The sequence below is a fragment of the Nyctereutes procyonoides genome, unplaced genomic scaffold, assembly GCF_905146905.1.
Source record: "Nyctereutes procyonoides isolate TBG_1078 unplaced genomic scaffold, NYPRO_anot_genome, whole genome shotgun sequence".
Taxonomy (NCBI): domain Eukaryota; kingdom Metazoa; phylum Chordata; class Mammalia; order Carnivora; family Canidae; genus Nyctereutes; species Nyctereutes procyonoides.
Window position 1 is genome coordinate 90082 of NW_026575003.1, and position 16020 is coordinate 106101.

The window sequence follows — 16020 nt, forward strand, 5'->3', positions numbered from 1 at the left end:
CTAAGGTGACGGGCGCCTGCGAAGACCTTTCCGGGTGGTGCGCTCCTTTCCCGCAGGACTGGACCGAGCCGCCTCGCCCGGGCTCCCCGTCTCTCACAGCCTCCACGGCCCCCGCACGAACCCGGGGCCGCGTGCCGCCAGTTGTGAGGGCAGCGTCGCACGAGGCTCGCTCGCGGCACTTCCCCGGCCGACGGGGCGGGGCTGGGCGCATGCGCCGCCGCCGTACGGAAGCCCGGAAGGAGGGGCGGGGGGCGGGGGCTCAGGTTTCTCCGGGCGGCGGCGGCGGCGACGAAGGTGGTGACGGCGACGGAGGTGGTGACGGCGGCGGCGGTGGCGGCAGCGGGGACACGGCTCGCGCTGGCACCATGAACCCGCTGTAACGCGCAGGCTGCGCGGCGCGGGGGGAGGGGGGAGGAGGAGGCCGCCGCGGCGAAGTTCTCCGCCATGAACCTGAGGGGCCTCTTCCAGGACTTCAACCCGAGGTGAGGCGCCGCTGGGGAGGCGCGGCGGCTGTGAGGCTGCGGCGGGCGGCGGGGTAGCTCCCCGCGGTGCGAGCGGCGCTCGGGGCAGCACTTCCCGCTCCCGCGCCCGGTGCCTTCAGCGCCCCCACCCCACCCCACCCCACCCCGGGCCTTGGCCCCGCGGGAGCCGGGTTCCTCTTGGCCAGCCCACCCTCGCTGCTGGCCCAACGCTCCCCTGGCGTCCCCTCTTCCCGCACCCCGCTGCCTGCCCTCGGTTCCACGCGCCGGGGCCCTGTCGCTTGACCCAACACCCCTACTGCCCCCCCTCCCAACTGTTTCCTCCAGTTTCTCTGAGCCCTTGAGGTTTTCTTTGGATGTATGCCCACCCCTCGCTTGTTTGCTGCTTTGTCGGGTGATATCTGAAACGACGTTGAATCCTTGGAGTCGGTATCAGGGTATGGCAATACCTTACATAATGCCTCTGGGGGTGAACCTGACGATTTTCCGTGCGCCGTTTCTCATCAGTCTTCACTGTAAGTTTATTTGCAGGAAGTAGATATTGCCGTCCTGCTTCCCAGCTGGGGAATATCCAGTGGACTATGTGGAGAGAACACTGACTAAGGAAGGAATCCAGCGCCTGTCCTTGCACTTGCCCAAGTGTTCTGTAACTCTGTTCCCTCCCCCAGGCTGTGCGCTCCCTGAAGCTGAGACCCATCTCCTGCATATCTCACTATTCCCAGCACCTCCCACGGTGGCGGCGGCATCTGAAACAGAGCAGGCCCTTATAAAATGTTTGTGGAACTAAACTGAGCCAAAAGACCTGGATTGAAGACCAGGCCCCATGTGACTGGGTTACATATTCTCTCCTCATCTGAAGAATAAGGAGTTGGCCTAATTGATCTTCCAAATCCACTAGTTTGTGAAGAGATACCTGTTTCCCTTATTTGCTGGTGGGAAGCTGTGCCCTCAATCAGCCTTTTGTATGCTAGGTCCCATGCGAGGTGCTTCAGATGCTGGGAGGTCCCAGTTTAGGGATGGAGTAGGATATGTAAATCGATGATTTACAGCACTGTGCAGTGTTGCACTGTGGGAGCCCTGAGGAGACCACTGCCTGGGTTGTTTGTGGGGGATGAAGGGAAGTCTTGGGAGAGACTGTTAGGAGTGCAGACTCCCTGGGGACACTGACATTTTAAACTACAAGCCATTGTGACTTCCTAGGTGCTCTTATACCTCTTTGAGCACTACTGAGTTCATATTCTAGTCTGGAGTGCCAATGTCCCTATCACAGTGTAGTCATTATCATTGTTGGCCTCAAAGGCATTTTGCATAGAGGAGCGTGTTGAGAGCAAGTGAGGGAGAAGGACTGCAGCACCTTCCTCTGCTAATCCTAGGGCTGAGGATTGATCTACAGGGTAGCAGGATTGGGGCTGGAGCTGGAAGGGCTGTGTGTGTCTACATTGTTTGGCGAGGGTGGTAAGAAAGATAAGTAAAACCTGAATTGTTTTGTATCCTTGGGCCACTTGCTTATCTGCTTTATCTGTACAATGAGTATGATCTCAGCAGGATGGGAAGCCAAATTAATGATTGATTGCAAAGTGCTTTACAAATAGATAGTTCCAGCACTATTTTGCAAGGCGACAGATAATTCAGAACCCAAGAACTGCCTCAGGTGTTCTAACTAGCTGACAGTTGCCAAAGCACAATAGTGCTGCAAAGATAACATCCTTCACCACTTTCTTTTCCTGCAGCCCCTTCACCACCCCCAAAAATTGGTGTATGGAAATTACAATGAAATATTAGTTATCTAAAAGGATTTATAGTAATCATCAATATATTTACCAACACTTTAATTCTACTGGGATTGAGATGTATCTCTAAGTTTATAGACCTTTTATAGGGCATCATTTTCCTGATACAGTGTTGCTTCAGTGGGAGTGAGTCCTGTTGCCTCCCAGTGGTGACTGCTAAGACAGTGGCCAGGTAATATTGGCAGGTCTGTTGTGTCATGCCTCGGGGGCACACCTAGTTTTTGACATTGTTCTTTAGTCTTGTTCCATGCTGAGGAGGACCTTCTAGACAACTAGAGTGCAAACCAAGGGGGCGTAGACAGGAAGATACCTTGTGCCAGGGTCTCTAACCTTGGTGCTGCTGCCTTTCTCCCTGCGTCTGATTTGGAGCCAGTTCAACATCCCCCTGGGTAGAAACCCCAGGACGTCGGCACATGCTGTTCTCTTTGCCAGGAATGTTTCCCTCTCCTCTCCTCTCCTCCTGATCTAGTTAATTCTTATTTATCCTTGAGAACTCAGCTCACTTGTTACTTGCTGAGGGAAGCCTTTCTGACTTAATAGGTCCACTGATATCTGTTTATACAGTCTCCGTAGTATGCTGAATTCTTCCATCATAGCAGTTATTTGTACCCTTATATTTGTGTGCTTATTTGATTAATGCCTTTCTCCCCTACTAAACTATAAGCTTCATGGGGCCATGGCCATGATTTCTGTCCATTATGTTATCCTGCATACCTGGAATAGCACCTGACTCAGTAAATATTTACAAAATGGATGGATGACTCTCCAGAGCCTATAGGAGAAATCTAAAACAGCTTCTTCCAATCATGGCTTTTCTGGTGGTCTGTGGCTTGGTTCTCTTTCTTCTCGTATTCTGCCTTCCTTCAGAATGCAGTCATTCCATTAGAGAGACAGGAAAGACCGTGACGCTAAGGCAGAACGTGGCTGCCTTTACTCTGTGGATTATGTGTGTCACAAAAATAGTCACTGTCATGGTTTTGTGGGTCCCACGGCATGGGCCATGGCTCCAAATCTCCTTTCCAGTCTTTTGATCTTGATGAGTCTGAACCCACTGCTGTACTGCCAGGGCTCTGGAAAACTGCAGTAACAGACAATGATTCACAAATGTCAGCGCTCAGATGCACAGGGCTGCCAGCTGACCCTCTGCCTATTTCCATCTGGCACAGAACTGGTTGATCATGAACTTCTTTTTAGTTACGCAGGTTAAGACTCGCTGAAACAGGCACACTGGACCCACCAAGTCCTTCTCTGAATGCCTGATGCTTTCTAACATAACAGTGAGGGAGCCTTCTTCATTGAATAGGAGACTATCAGTAGTGTACAGAATTGGCAGACTGATTCTGAGGTGCTTGTAGGAGGTGGGGATCTGGGAGTAGGTGGCATTAAGCCAGCACCCTGGCCACACTTTGGAGCCTTGATATTTTCTGCTAACTTGCTGGAGTTGCTGGCTTGGAGAAGGCCTTTCAGCCATTGTAGCCCGGCAGTGCTGGAAGGCTGTGAGAACTCTGCTAGGCCTTCTGAATCATCTGCAGTGAGCTCCTGACACTGGTACATCCCACAGGTGTCCTGGTCTGGGATGAAAGCTGAGGGATGCTGCTCATGGGAGCACGGAGTACTAAGGAAGTCAGTAGTGTTTAGAAGTTTCCATATGCCACAACTTCTAAATCCATTCTGTTGTCTGTGTAAGTTATCTTGTCTCTTCTTTGAATTTAGGAAAAATGGATGTGATTTCTGGTAGCTGTTAACAAAAGGTAGCTACCTGGCCTTTACCAGTCATTTATAAAATATTTATATTTAAAGCATTCATCAAACATCTCCCAAGTTCCTACTGTGTGCCAAGAGATGCTCTAGGTGTTTCTAAGTACAGAAACAATTCCTCTCCATGCTCAAGCCTGGCAGTAGAAGCAGAAATTGGAAGAGAAGTTAAAATTCACCACAGAAACAGGCATTCCAGAGATGGGAACCAAATGCTGTGGAAGCACGAGGGGTAGAGCCACCAGTTCTGGCAGAACAGTCAAGGAAGGTTCCATGATGTGATCCTGAAGGGTATAATTGTAGGGTTTTGTCAGACAAGAGGGCAGGCATGTTAGGAGGGACAGAGGATGTAGAGGCACAGGGTTCCTGAGAGGGCCTGGTATGCTCAGACGAAATGTCAGTGTGGTGGCAGCATTGCAGGTGGCACATGTCCTATGATTTAAAAATAGTACATGTGGTATTAATAATGATTACTGCAAATATTATTTACATATTACTTTTTTTGTTTTAAAGTCGGCTCCAGACCCAAAGGTAGTGAGCGTATATTGGTTCTTTTCATGACCTATTCACCCACCACCCAAATTTCTGTTTGTTTACCTGTTATTCTGTCATCGCAAGCCACCTAGAGTAAGGAAAACCTCTCAATTATGCTGAGGTTATTATTAATCATCGGTGTGACTTATGGGGCACCTAGCATGGGTTGGGCATTATCTCACATCTTTGCAACAACCCTGCAAGTTAGATGATCAGCCTTGTTTTGCAGTCTTAGAGACCTTGCGACATCCCTGAAGTCACACAGGCAGCAAGGGGCCAGGCCAGGATTCTGACGTGAGTCAGTTGATCTTCTGAAGCCTGTGCTCATTCCTGCGTGCCATGCGACCTCTCTAATTTAGAGACAGGCCTGCCCATGACACAATGGGTCCAACATCCCAAGGAGCCTTCTATTTATGAATTGTGATTACACAAAGCAAAACTTATATCTAAGCTTACACATCCAAATGAATATTATCCCTCTAAGAAGTTACTTAGGAAAAAGAAATATGTATCTACCAATTCCACTACTCATATTCCTTGTTACTCATCTGAAATTTCCTTCAGAGTCAGATTACAAATCATATAAGGAAATCTGTCTCATTGCTTAATAATCATGGATCATTTTTGAACGAAAATAGTGCCATCTAGTTTGATCATGCATCTTATTCACTAAACTTGGCTCTGACTGACTTTTGGCCATTTCCAAAAATTGAATTCACTCTCAGTGAAGAGTTGGCACCATTGAGGATATTCAAAAGAAGAGACTGCAGGTTCTCAAGGCGATTCCAGGAGGAAAGCTCTAAAGGTGGTTTGAACAATGAAGTGGAATTAGCTCATTGCCTCCCAGGGGGACTGTTTAAAGGCGACAAGTCCCATTTGAATGCATAATTTCTGGTTTTAAAAATATCATTCCCATTACTTGATAATTACACACATATCACATGTTTTTCTTGGCTGTGAGCTCTTTGAAGTCCAGGATGTTGAGGCATTCAATAAATGCGCTGAATGAGTGGATGTTGAGTACAAATAGACATGTACCATCGGAGACTCTGTTATAGGGGAGAGACAGTGGGTGGGAGGAGTTTTAGGTGGTTTCCTAGGACTCTAGGAGTTAAGCCTCCCAATACTGAGCTTGAGGTTTCCGGTTGCCTTGCCTGATTATAGGTTGTACCTGTACTAGAATTCAAGATGCAAGCCTTGAATTGAACTTGAGATAGGCTCCTTATATCTAATGATTCTTATTTTGTCAGCTATGGCCTAGTAGGGAGAAAAACAATTGCTAAGTGGGATTGTTACAACTTTTCTCTTTTAGAATACTCGTGGCAGCAAGAAATAGGTAAAATCATCGATCATCTACACAAGGCTTCCACGTCCCCCATTCTTAGTGAATTAATATGTGAGCAAATCCAGGAGGAGATAGGCTTAGGGAGAGTGAATCCGCCCCCCCCCCCACATGATTGCATAGCTGATAAACTTCCAGTCTGGCCTCATTCTAGTTCTCCTTAAGAGTGACTTGTTTTTATTGGGCTTTTGTGCTTTCTTACATCTTATGGTTATATGCTTTTAAACATTTTTCATCTTAATGAAACCAATTAAAATTGGCACTAAGAGAATTTAAATTTTGTCAGTAAGGTTCTGCTCAGTGTAAGAGATACAGTCCCTTTAACAGTTTGGGAGAGTGTCAGCAGTTTGTCAGTTGGAGCCATTCTCTGAAGTAGTAGACAGAGAGGCACCCACAGGGATGTGTCACCCAAAGTGTGTGTGCACGCGTGCGTTTGTGTGTACATGTGTATGCATGTGCATGTGTGTATGCCTGCTGCATGTAACTGGAAAAGACCGATGGATCTAAAATGAGTCCATCTGCATTCTTTTGATTTGCAGAAAACAGATATTGGAACTTTGACACTCAGAGTCATCTCTTTCCTACCTTTCCCTCCCTCCATCCCTTTATTTTCCCTACAAAGTGGAGAGAGAGAATTTGAGCCTCAAGCAGAAAGCTCCGTATACATTTCAGAGAGGATACTAGCTTTGTAGTTTGACCCCTGTAACACTCCATAGTGATTGTGTACTAGCATGGCAGATTTATAGAGTGGAACACATCCACTGTAAAGGTATAATTGGAAAAGTGAAATCTAGGAAGTAGTGGTTTATGCCACAATATCCAGCGGAACTTCCATTTGCTGGTTTGTGGAGAATTAAGCAAAATCTATTTTTATACTTGGACTCTGGTCTAAATGTTTCTTGAAAAGTGACTCAAAGTAGTTTAGGCTTTGACTGTGACTTTTTTGTTAAATAAATTTTCTTGTCATTGTGTTATTACTGCATCACTTCTCTGCTCGCCAGTGAGGTTTGGAATTCCCTATTGGATATGCAGTCATCTTTTTAACTTGGCTCTCAAATGTGTTGGTATAGTTGACATACCTTCTTCCCCAATTACAAATGTGTGTATAAATTACATCTTCTAAAATTTCTGAGTATGTTATTTGACCAACTTTGTATGTTATTTGACCAACTTTATAGTTCATTTTTTCAAAGAACCAGCTGTTGGTGTTACTGATTGGTTCATTTTTGTATCTGTATTTCTGCTTTTAGTTTTACTATTTTCATATTTTGGCTCCTTTGGGTTTTTTCCCCTCCCTAAATTTCTTAAAGACTTAGTTCATTAGTTTTCCCTTTGCCTCTTTTTTTCTTTTCTTTTTTGCTTTTAGTTCTACTTTTGGAGTGGTTATGTTTTCTCTGAACCTTGCTTTGGCAGCAGCCCGGATGTTTTAATGTTTTAGTAGTATTTTAAATGTTCTCCAATAGTGTTCTGTTTCATCGTGGATTTAGTCATTTCTTAAGGAAGGAAACAAGCATTTATTGGCTCTTACCTGCTAGGTGCCAGACCTTGCAATAGGTGCTTTCTGATAGGTTATTTAATTCTTACCTCAGCACTGCCTGTTAGAGATAGTATTGTCTGCATTTTGCTCATGAAAAACTGACAATTCAAACAGAGCTGCACAAATAATCTCTTTGGCTCTGCTGCACTGCTTCACAAGTGGACATTGAAAAAGATCCATATGGTTAGGCAGCATTCAGTCTATTGTTGTCAGTTTATTATGAATTGTGTAGAATTTCTGCTTCCAATCTCTGCCAGTTACAATCTGCCTTACACATTGTTCTATGCCTTTTTTCTGTTCAGAAAATCTTCAGGGTCTCCCCATTGCCTGTTAATAAATTCCAAGGACTTTACCTTAGTATTCAAATCCCTCTACCTCATTACCCCAGCATACTTTCCCCTTATTTCCTCTGGTGCCTTACCTCCTGGTTGCCTAGCTTCCTGCGCCTCCCCCCGCCCCCTGCAAGATTTACAGAATTTACTCTGAGTGTTCCAGTCCCCTGGGATACAGCAAAACTGTTTAATACTTCAAAAAATCTTATCTCCTCCCTCTGTTCCTATTAGTCTTTGAGCTAACTTCTGGGCAGAGACTTCCTTTTTCATTTTTATACATTCCATACGTTGAAAGCACTCAAACAGTTTTTTTTTAAGATTTTATTATTTATGATAGACATAGAGAGAGAGAGAGGCAGAGAAACAGGCAGAGGGAGAAGCAGACTCCATACCGGGAGCCCGACGTGGGACTCCATCCTGGGACTCCAGGATCGCACCCTGGGCCGGAGGCATGCGCTAAACCGCTGAGTCACCCAGGGATCCCCTCAGTTTTTTAAATTTTATTTTATCTTTGAAAGATTTTACTTAAATTGTAGTTAAAATTATAGTGTATTATTAGTTTCAGGGGTAGAATTTAGTGATTCATCAGTTGCATGTAATGCACAGTACTCGTTACATCTGCCCTCCTTAGATTTGTGTTTATTGTGTGTCAGTGCCTCATGATCCTTTTTGTCCCCCATCTGGAAAAATCTGTGTGTATGTAAAGAAAGCCTAATTTTTTTCCTGCTACTTGACACTCTCTGTAGAGAGAATCATGCTATTTTTATGTACTCTAGTGTTCATTTCCATAGTTTCCTTAGGAATTTTGTCAACTTTATCTGTGATTATTTAATAAATAGTAGCATGTAGAAGCCCACAATGAAAATATCTATGTATATTATTAAAAGAAAAATGGTCAGATTAGTGTCATAGTCTATGGCCATATTGCTAGGTTTTCATTGTTTACATTTTCATTATTAGTCATTTTAACATTTTAATGATTTATCTTTGAAATCTACCAGATTACTAGTAGACTGCTGCTCTTATCCTCACCCAGACATGATAAACTTTGTCATCTCCTTTCTTGTAGTTGGTTTGACTTTTGAAATCAGTTGCAAATGTGACTCTTGAATGCAACAGATTTAATTTTTTAATCCAGTAAGTGAACTTTCTTATTATAGGTCTGTGATAGGCAGAATAATGCCCCCCCCCCCAAATATACACACATCCTAATCCTAGGAACCTGGGAATATATTCCATTATATAGCAAAGAGGAATGAATGTAGCAGATGGAATTAAGGTTGCTAATCAGCTGCCTTGAAAATAGGGAGATTATTCTGGATTCCCTGGCAAGGCCAATAATCACAGGTCTTAAATGTAGAAGAGGGAGGCAGAAGAGGAGGTCAGAGTGAGTCAATGTAAGGAGGACTGAACTCTCCCCCACTGGCTTTGAAACTGGAGGAAGGGGCCATGAGCCAAGGGGCTACAAGGCAGCATCTGGCAGCTGGTCAGGCAGGGAAACTGTCTTCTCCTAGAGACTCTGAAAGGATCACAGCTCTGGTGGCACTTGATTTTAGCCCAGTGAGAGAACCATTTCAGACATTTGATGTCTGGAACAGTAAAGATAATAAATTTATGCTTTTTAAAGTCATTATGTTGGTGGTAACTTTGATAGCAATAGGTGAGTAGTATAAGAACGTTTCATCCTGGGATCCCTGGGCAGTTTGGCGCCTGCCTTTGGCCCAGGGCGTGATCCTGGAGTACCGGGATCGAGTTCCGCATCGGGCTCCAGGCATGGAGCCTGCTTCTCCCTCTGCCTGTGTCTCTGCCTCTCTCTCTCTCTGTGTGTCTATCATAAATAACTAAATCTTTTTTTTTTTTTTAAAAAGAACGTTTCATCCTATTTGTATTTTTCAACCCCAGTATTTGAAGTAGGAATTATATTTTTGTATTATTATTTGTCCTCTTGTAAGTTCATCTTGTTTCTGCTTTTAATTTTTCATGTAATAGACCCAGAGCTCTTAATTTCCTTTAAAATTTTTAAAAGATTTTATTTATTTATTTATTTATGAGAGACACAGAGACAGAGGCAGAGACATAGGCAGAAGGAAAAGCAGGCTTCCTGTGAGGAGCCTGATATGGGACGCAATCCCTGGGCTGGGATCATGCCCTGAGCCAAAGGCAGATGCTCAACCGAGGACCCACCCAGGTGTCCCATAATTTCCCTTTAAACTACATCAAAAATTATGAAGTAATCAGTTTCCCAACATTTTAAACATTTTGGTACTTCTATTCTCATAATTTCCTACTATATTCTTCAATTAAATTAAAAGAAACCTCTTTCAGGGAAGATCATGAGTTTAGCTCGGAGGGTTTACTCTCCCAGTATCTCATCTATTTTTTGTTTATAGTTTGAAAATTCTTTAGAAAAATTTTACCTCTATGTATTATTTAATTTACCTATGAATCCTATATTTACCATTGTCCTTGCATTTGTTAATGTTCTCATTCACTTATCTTTTCTAAAAGTCTGTTTTCAAGTCCATCCATTGTTTCTGGTAATGGTATATGTAGCCATAGGCTTTGGTTGACAAATCAGTCTGGTTTTCTAGTTTTTTCACTATATCTCCCTTGTGCTTTCAGAGAGAAAAAGTCGCTTCTGCTGATTCCTTCTCTGTGGTGATAACTCCGTTTCCATTAGCTTGTGAGTCCCCCTCAAGCCTATTTCTTCTTTAGAGGCTAGTGGTGAGGTCATTCTTACCTTGGCAGCTTTCAGTGGTAGCTCTCTTTGGCTTTGTAGCACCTCACAAAGAGCCTCCCTTGGTTTGAGAATTAATAATCATAACTAACATATATTTAGTGCAGCAGTTATCAAACCATTTTTCACAGACTCCCCTTGGGGGTGGGGCTTGAGAACCTTTCTGCAAGGCCATAGCTGTTTTTTTTTAAGATTTTATTATTTATGTGTGTGTGAGAGAGAGAGAGAGAGAGAGAGAGGGAGGGAGGGAGGGAGGGGGAGAGAGGCAGAGAGAGGCAGAGACACAGGCAGGGGGAGAAGCAGGCTCCATGCAGGGAGCCCGATGATGTGGGATCCATACCGGGTCTCCAGGATCATGCCCCAGGCTGAAGGCAGCACTAAACCGCTGAGCCACCTTAGGCTGCCCCACAGCTGTTTTTATAATACTAGGATGTTCTGTGCCTCTGTCTGTGTTGACATTTGCACTGATGGTACAAAAGCAGTGCTGGGTAAACTGCTGGCACCTGAGCATGAATCAAGCTGGTGACAGGAAACCATGCTAATAGTCATTGGATTCTTCACTGCGGTCTGCTTGCAGTTTTTTTTTTTTTAAAGCCAGTTCACATAAGGATGTCCTTAATAAAGTATAAAAAAATACCAGTCTCATTAAATATTGACCTTTGAGCAAACATCTGTTTAATATTCTGTGTGACAAAATAGGAAGAATGCAAAAAGTCTGTCTGCTGTATACTGAAGTACAGTGGTTGACTCAAGGGAAAACATTTGTGGGGGTGCCTGGTTGGCTTAGTCAGTAGAGTCTGCAACTCTTGATCTCAAGGTTGTAAGTTCAAGCCCCATGTTGGGTGTAGAGATAACTTTGATCTCAAGGTTGTAAGTTCAAGCCCCATGTTGGGTGTAGAGATAACTTACAACAACAGAAAACCCACTTATGTGCCTGGGCTACAAGCTGCCTTTTTTCATGGAACACCCATTTTTACCTGGGAGAACAACTAACAGGACTATGGCTATTTGTATTAGGGCATTTGGCAGACATTTTCCCTGAAAATCCAAGTGAACCTGTAGCTTGGAAATAACAGCACTGATACACAATAAACACAAACCTAATTTAAAATTCAAACAACTGCTGTTGGAGTGCCTTCAGTGTTTTCAACAAGGAAAACAACTGATGGTGTTTTTGTAAACAGTAAAATTGGAGCTTTCAATGGAAAATCTGAATTTTTTAGAAGTTTTGGGAAGCCTGGGTGGCTCAGTGGTTGAGTGTCTGCCTTCCGCTCCAATCATGATCCTGGGGTCCTGCAATTGGGTCCTGCATCGGGCTCCCTGCAGAGAGCCTGCTTCTCCCTCTGCCTGTGTCTCTGCTTCTCTGTGTCTCTCATGAATGAATGGATAAAATCTTATAAAAAAAGAGTTATTGAAAAGTTTTATCTACCCGTGAATTTGACAGCCTCCCATTACTTAACATATTTCTTATAAAATAGGTTGTGATAATAACTATTGTGATTTTTTTGCCTTTGTATAGTGTAATGTGTCAACATGTGAAAGATTTTTATTACTCAGTGAACTAATATTTTTCAATCAACCCACATGGTATTATAATTACGCAGGGATAAAACATTCATTCTAAGTGCAAGAGACCCATGGATTTTAATGTAGTGGACTACAAAAAGTTCATTGATAGGGTTTCAGATTCCACATCACAGTTAACCTTCAGGAAAGTACCACTGGTTGACTTTTGGTATCCTGTCAAAGAGGAATATCCACCATTATCTGAAAGAGCTATTAAAATACTCAGTTCTTTTCTAACTACAAATCTCTGTGAAGCCAAATTTCCTTCATATGCTCAAATCAAAACAACATATTGCAATAGAATGAATGCACGATGTAGATATTAAAATCTAGGTGTCTTTTATGAAGCCAGACATTTAAAAAATTTTCAAAACTAGGGATCCCTGGGTGGCGCAGCGGTTTAGCGCCTGCCTTTGGCCCAAGGCACCATCCTGGAGCCCGGGATCGAGTCCCACGTCGGGATCCCGGTGCATGGAGCCTGCTTCTCCCTCTGCCTGTGTCTCTGCCTCTCTCTCTCTCTCTGTGTGACTATCATAAATAAAAATAAATAAAAAATAAAAAATAAAGGGGGATACTCCCTAACATTTAAAAAAATAAAAAATAAAAAATTTTCAAAACTATAAAAATTGTGGAAAATGTTTTTTCTCATTAAAATTATGTTACTTGTGTTAATATATAATGACTTTATTATTTTTAAGTGAACTAATATTTCAAAAATAACCGTTTCAAAATTTAATACAGTGAATAACAATAGATATGACCCATATAAACAAAGCTTTTGGGTTCCTCAGTAATTTTTAAGAGTGTAAAGGAATCCTGATACAAACAATTTTGAGAACCACTAATGTAGTGCTTTACACAAAGCATTTTTTGTATTCATTATCTTTAACTTACAACCACCTTGTGAGGTACATGTTACTCTGATTTTATAGACGAGAATATTGTGACACAAAAAGGCAGTATATTATATTCTAGATAGCAACCTTTCCAAATCTGATGGTCTTCCCACTGTAGTTTTTTTTTAATTGTTACCATTATAATTGTTACTGTATGTATTAAAGGAGATTTGGAAATCTCATTATAAGTGTTACTATGTATATTTTTTGAGCTTTTGTACTTGAGTTTATACTTCATTTAACTTTTTAAAATTCAAATTCAGTTAATTAATGGAGGTTTGCTTTTGAGTTGAGTTTTTTGTAGGTCCCATCTCCTCACAACCTCCCCCTCTTTTCCAATTCAAGTTTCTTTTGTTGTTTTTCAAATGCAAATGCAGTACTTGCACCTTGAAGAAAAATCCGCAGTTATAAACAAGAATGTAAAGATTGTCCTTAATCCTCTGGGCTGGAGGTTTCTGTTAATTCTCAGTGTGTATCCATCCTGATGCTTTTCCAAGAATGTTGATTTATCAGTATAATGTCAGTATTAAAAGGACTTTGGGGTCAAATGTCAAGTAGATCTAAGTTTGAATCCCAGCTCTGTGAGCTGCTAGCTGCTGGGACAAGTTATTTAACATCTAAACCTTTGTTCCTCATTCGTAAAATGGGATTATTCAAGATGCCTCCTTTGCAGGGCTGCTGTGAGCCTTAGGTGAGATCCTGTATGAAGAGCAGCCCAGTATTGACATGTCATAAACATCCTGTAACTCTCAGCTACTGAGGTAGTTGTACATGCACAGGTAGATATGCCAGGTTTATTGAAATATGTATATGTTACATGTGGTAAAGTTTACCCTTGTTTAGTGCACAGCCTTCTGTGTTTTGAGAAGTCCATATATTTGTGTAGCAACCACCCAAAGATATAAACATAGCACAGTTACACCACTGCAGAAAATACCCTCATGTCCCTTCGTAGTCCACTTTTTCCCCAACATAGCCACTGGTAACCACACTGATAATGTTTTCTGTATTTATATTTTTACCTTTTCTAGAACATCAACTAAATGGAGTCATACGGTATGTTGTGTTTTCAGTTTGAGTTATTTTACTTAGCATAATGCAGTTGGGGTTTACACATGTTGTTGCATGCATCCTTATTCTGTTCCTTTTTACTGCTCATTGCTATTCCATTGAACGGATAATACGACAGTTGGTTTACCTGTTCACCAATTGATGGACTTTTGGGTTGGTGCCAGTGGCTGTTACAAATAAAGCTGCTTTGAACATTTGAATACAAGTCTGTGGTGACATATACTTTTCCTTTTCTTGAGTGAATACCTAGGCATGGGATTATTGGCCATAGGGTAAGTATGTGCTTAACTTTATAAAAAACTGCCAAAGTGTTTTCTAAAGTGACCATACTGTTTTGCATTCTCAGCAGCAGTATATGCGGGGGTTCCAGTTGTTCCACATCCTCAGCAACTGTTGTCTAAGTTGATCATTTTAATTGTAGCCATTGTGGTGAGTGTGTAGTTTTATCTTGTTATTTTATTGCATTGATATTGTATTTCCTTAATGCCTGAAAATTTTGAGTATCTTTTCAGATGCTTATTTGCCTTTAAATAACTTCTCTGATGGAGTGTCCTTATTTTCTTTTTTTGCCATTTTTGAATTAAATTGTTTTCTCATTTTTTAGTTGTAAAAGTTCTTTATATGTCCTGGATACAGGTACTTTGTCAGATATATGTTTTCAGAATATGTTCTCCCAGTTTTTGGCTTGGGTTTTCATTTTTTTTAACTGTCTCTTTTGGAGATTAAGAGTTTTTTCTTTTGAAGAAGTCTAGTTTTGTATCCCATCTAAGAAATCTTTTCGTAACCCTAGGTGACAAGTGTTTTTTCTTATGTTTTCTAGATGTTTTATGGTTTGGGCTATTACATGTAGGTCTGTGATCCATTTCACATAAGTGTTTGTATAAGCCATGAGGTCAAGAGTCTAGGTGTATTTTCCTCATCTTTCCAGTTGTTTCAGCACCATTTGTTGAAACACAATCCTTTCTCCATTGAATTGCCTTGGAACCTTGGTCAAAAATTAACTGACCATATATGTACAAGTCTGTTTTTGGATTCTATTCTGTTCTCTATGTCTCTCCTGGTGCTAATACCACATTGTCTTGATAATTGTAACTTTGTAATAAGCCTTAAAGGCACGTAGTATAGATTCTCCACCTTTGTTCTTACTCACAATTGTTTTGCCCATTATAGGTCCTTTTATTTTCATATAACTTATAGAATCAGTATGTCAGTTTCTACAGAGGGATTTTCATTGGGATTTTGTTGAATCTTTAGAATAATTTTATGACTGTGGTAGGCAAAATAATGGCTGTCAAAGATAACCACTTCCTAATCCATGGAATTTGGGAATATTACCTTCTATGGTAAAAGGGCGAATATTAGCTTATGTCATACAATATGTGATTAAGTTAAAGATCTTGAGATGGGGACAGTATCTAGGATTATCTAAGTGGGTCATAAATGCAGTCATGGGTTTCCACATAAGAAGAAGGCAGAAGGATGTACTGTTAACACAAGAAGGCAATGAAATGTGAGCAGAGAAAAAATTTGAAGATGTTGCACTGCTGGTTTTGATGATGGAAGAAGGGGCTTAAGGAGTATAAGGAATATAGTTATAGAAACAAAAAGAGATGGGCCCTGCTGACACCTTCGTAAGAATAGTGAAAACTATTTTTGGACTTCTGGCCTCCAAAACTATAAGAGAATAAGCATCTATTGTTTTAAGCCACCAAGTTGGTGGTAATTTGTTATAGGAACCATAGGAAATTAATACACAGAGTATGTAAATCTTAGCAATACCAAATTTTCTAATCTATAAACATGGTAACTCTTCATTGGTTTAGATCTTTAATAGTGTTTGGTAGGTTTCAGTGTACAGGTCTTGCACATCTTTTGTTAACGTTTATTTCAGTATTTCATATTTTGATGATGTTTTTAAATGGCAGTCTTCATGAACTTTTAATTTTAGAATAGTTTTAGATTTTTAGGAAAGTTGCAGTAA

General features: G+C 41.7%; 1 protein-coding gene across 2 annotated transcripts in view; it reads left to right on the plus strand.

Moving 5' to 3' along the window:
• Window positions 1–290: 290 nt before the first annotated feature.
• The window catches only part of TMEM185A (transmembrane protein 185A), a 39457-nt gene continuing 23727 nt past the window's right edge, over window positions 291–16020 (plus strand). For both annotated transcript variants that reach the window (XR_008665528.1, XM_055333836.1), the window contains exon 1: window positions 291–482. Coding sequence is in view for 1 of the 2 variants with exons in the window: in XM_055333836.1 (XP_055189811.1) it covers window positions 445–482 (38 nt within the window). In the remaining variant the exon portion in view is untranslated. The remainder of the gene's footprint in view (window positions 483–16020) is intronic.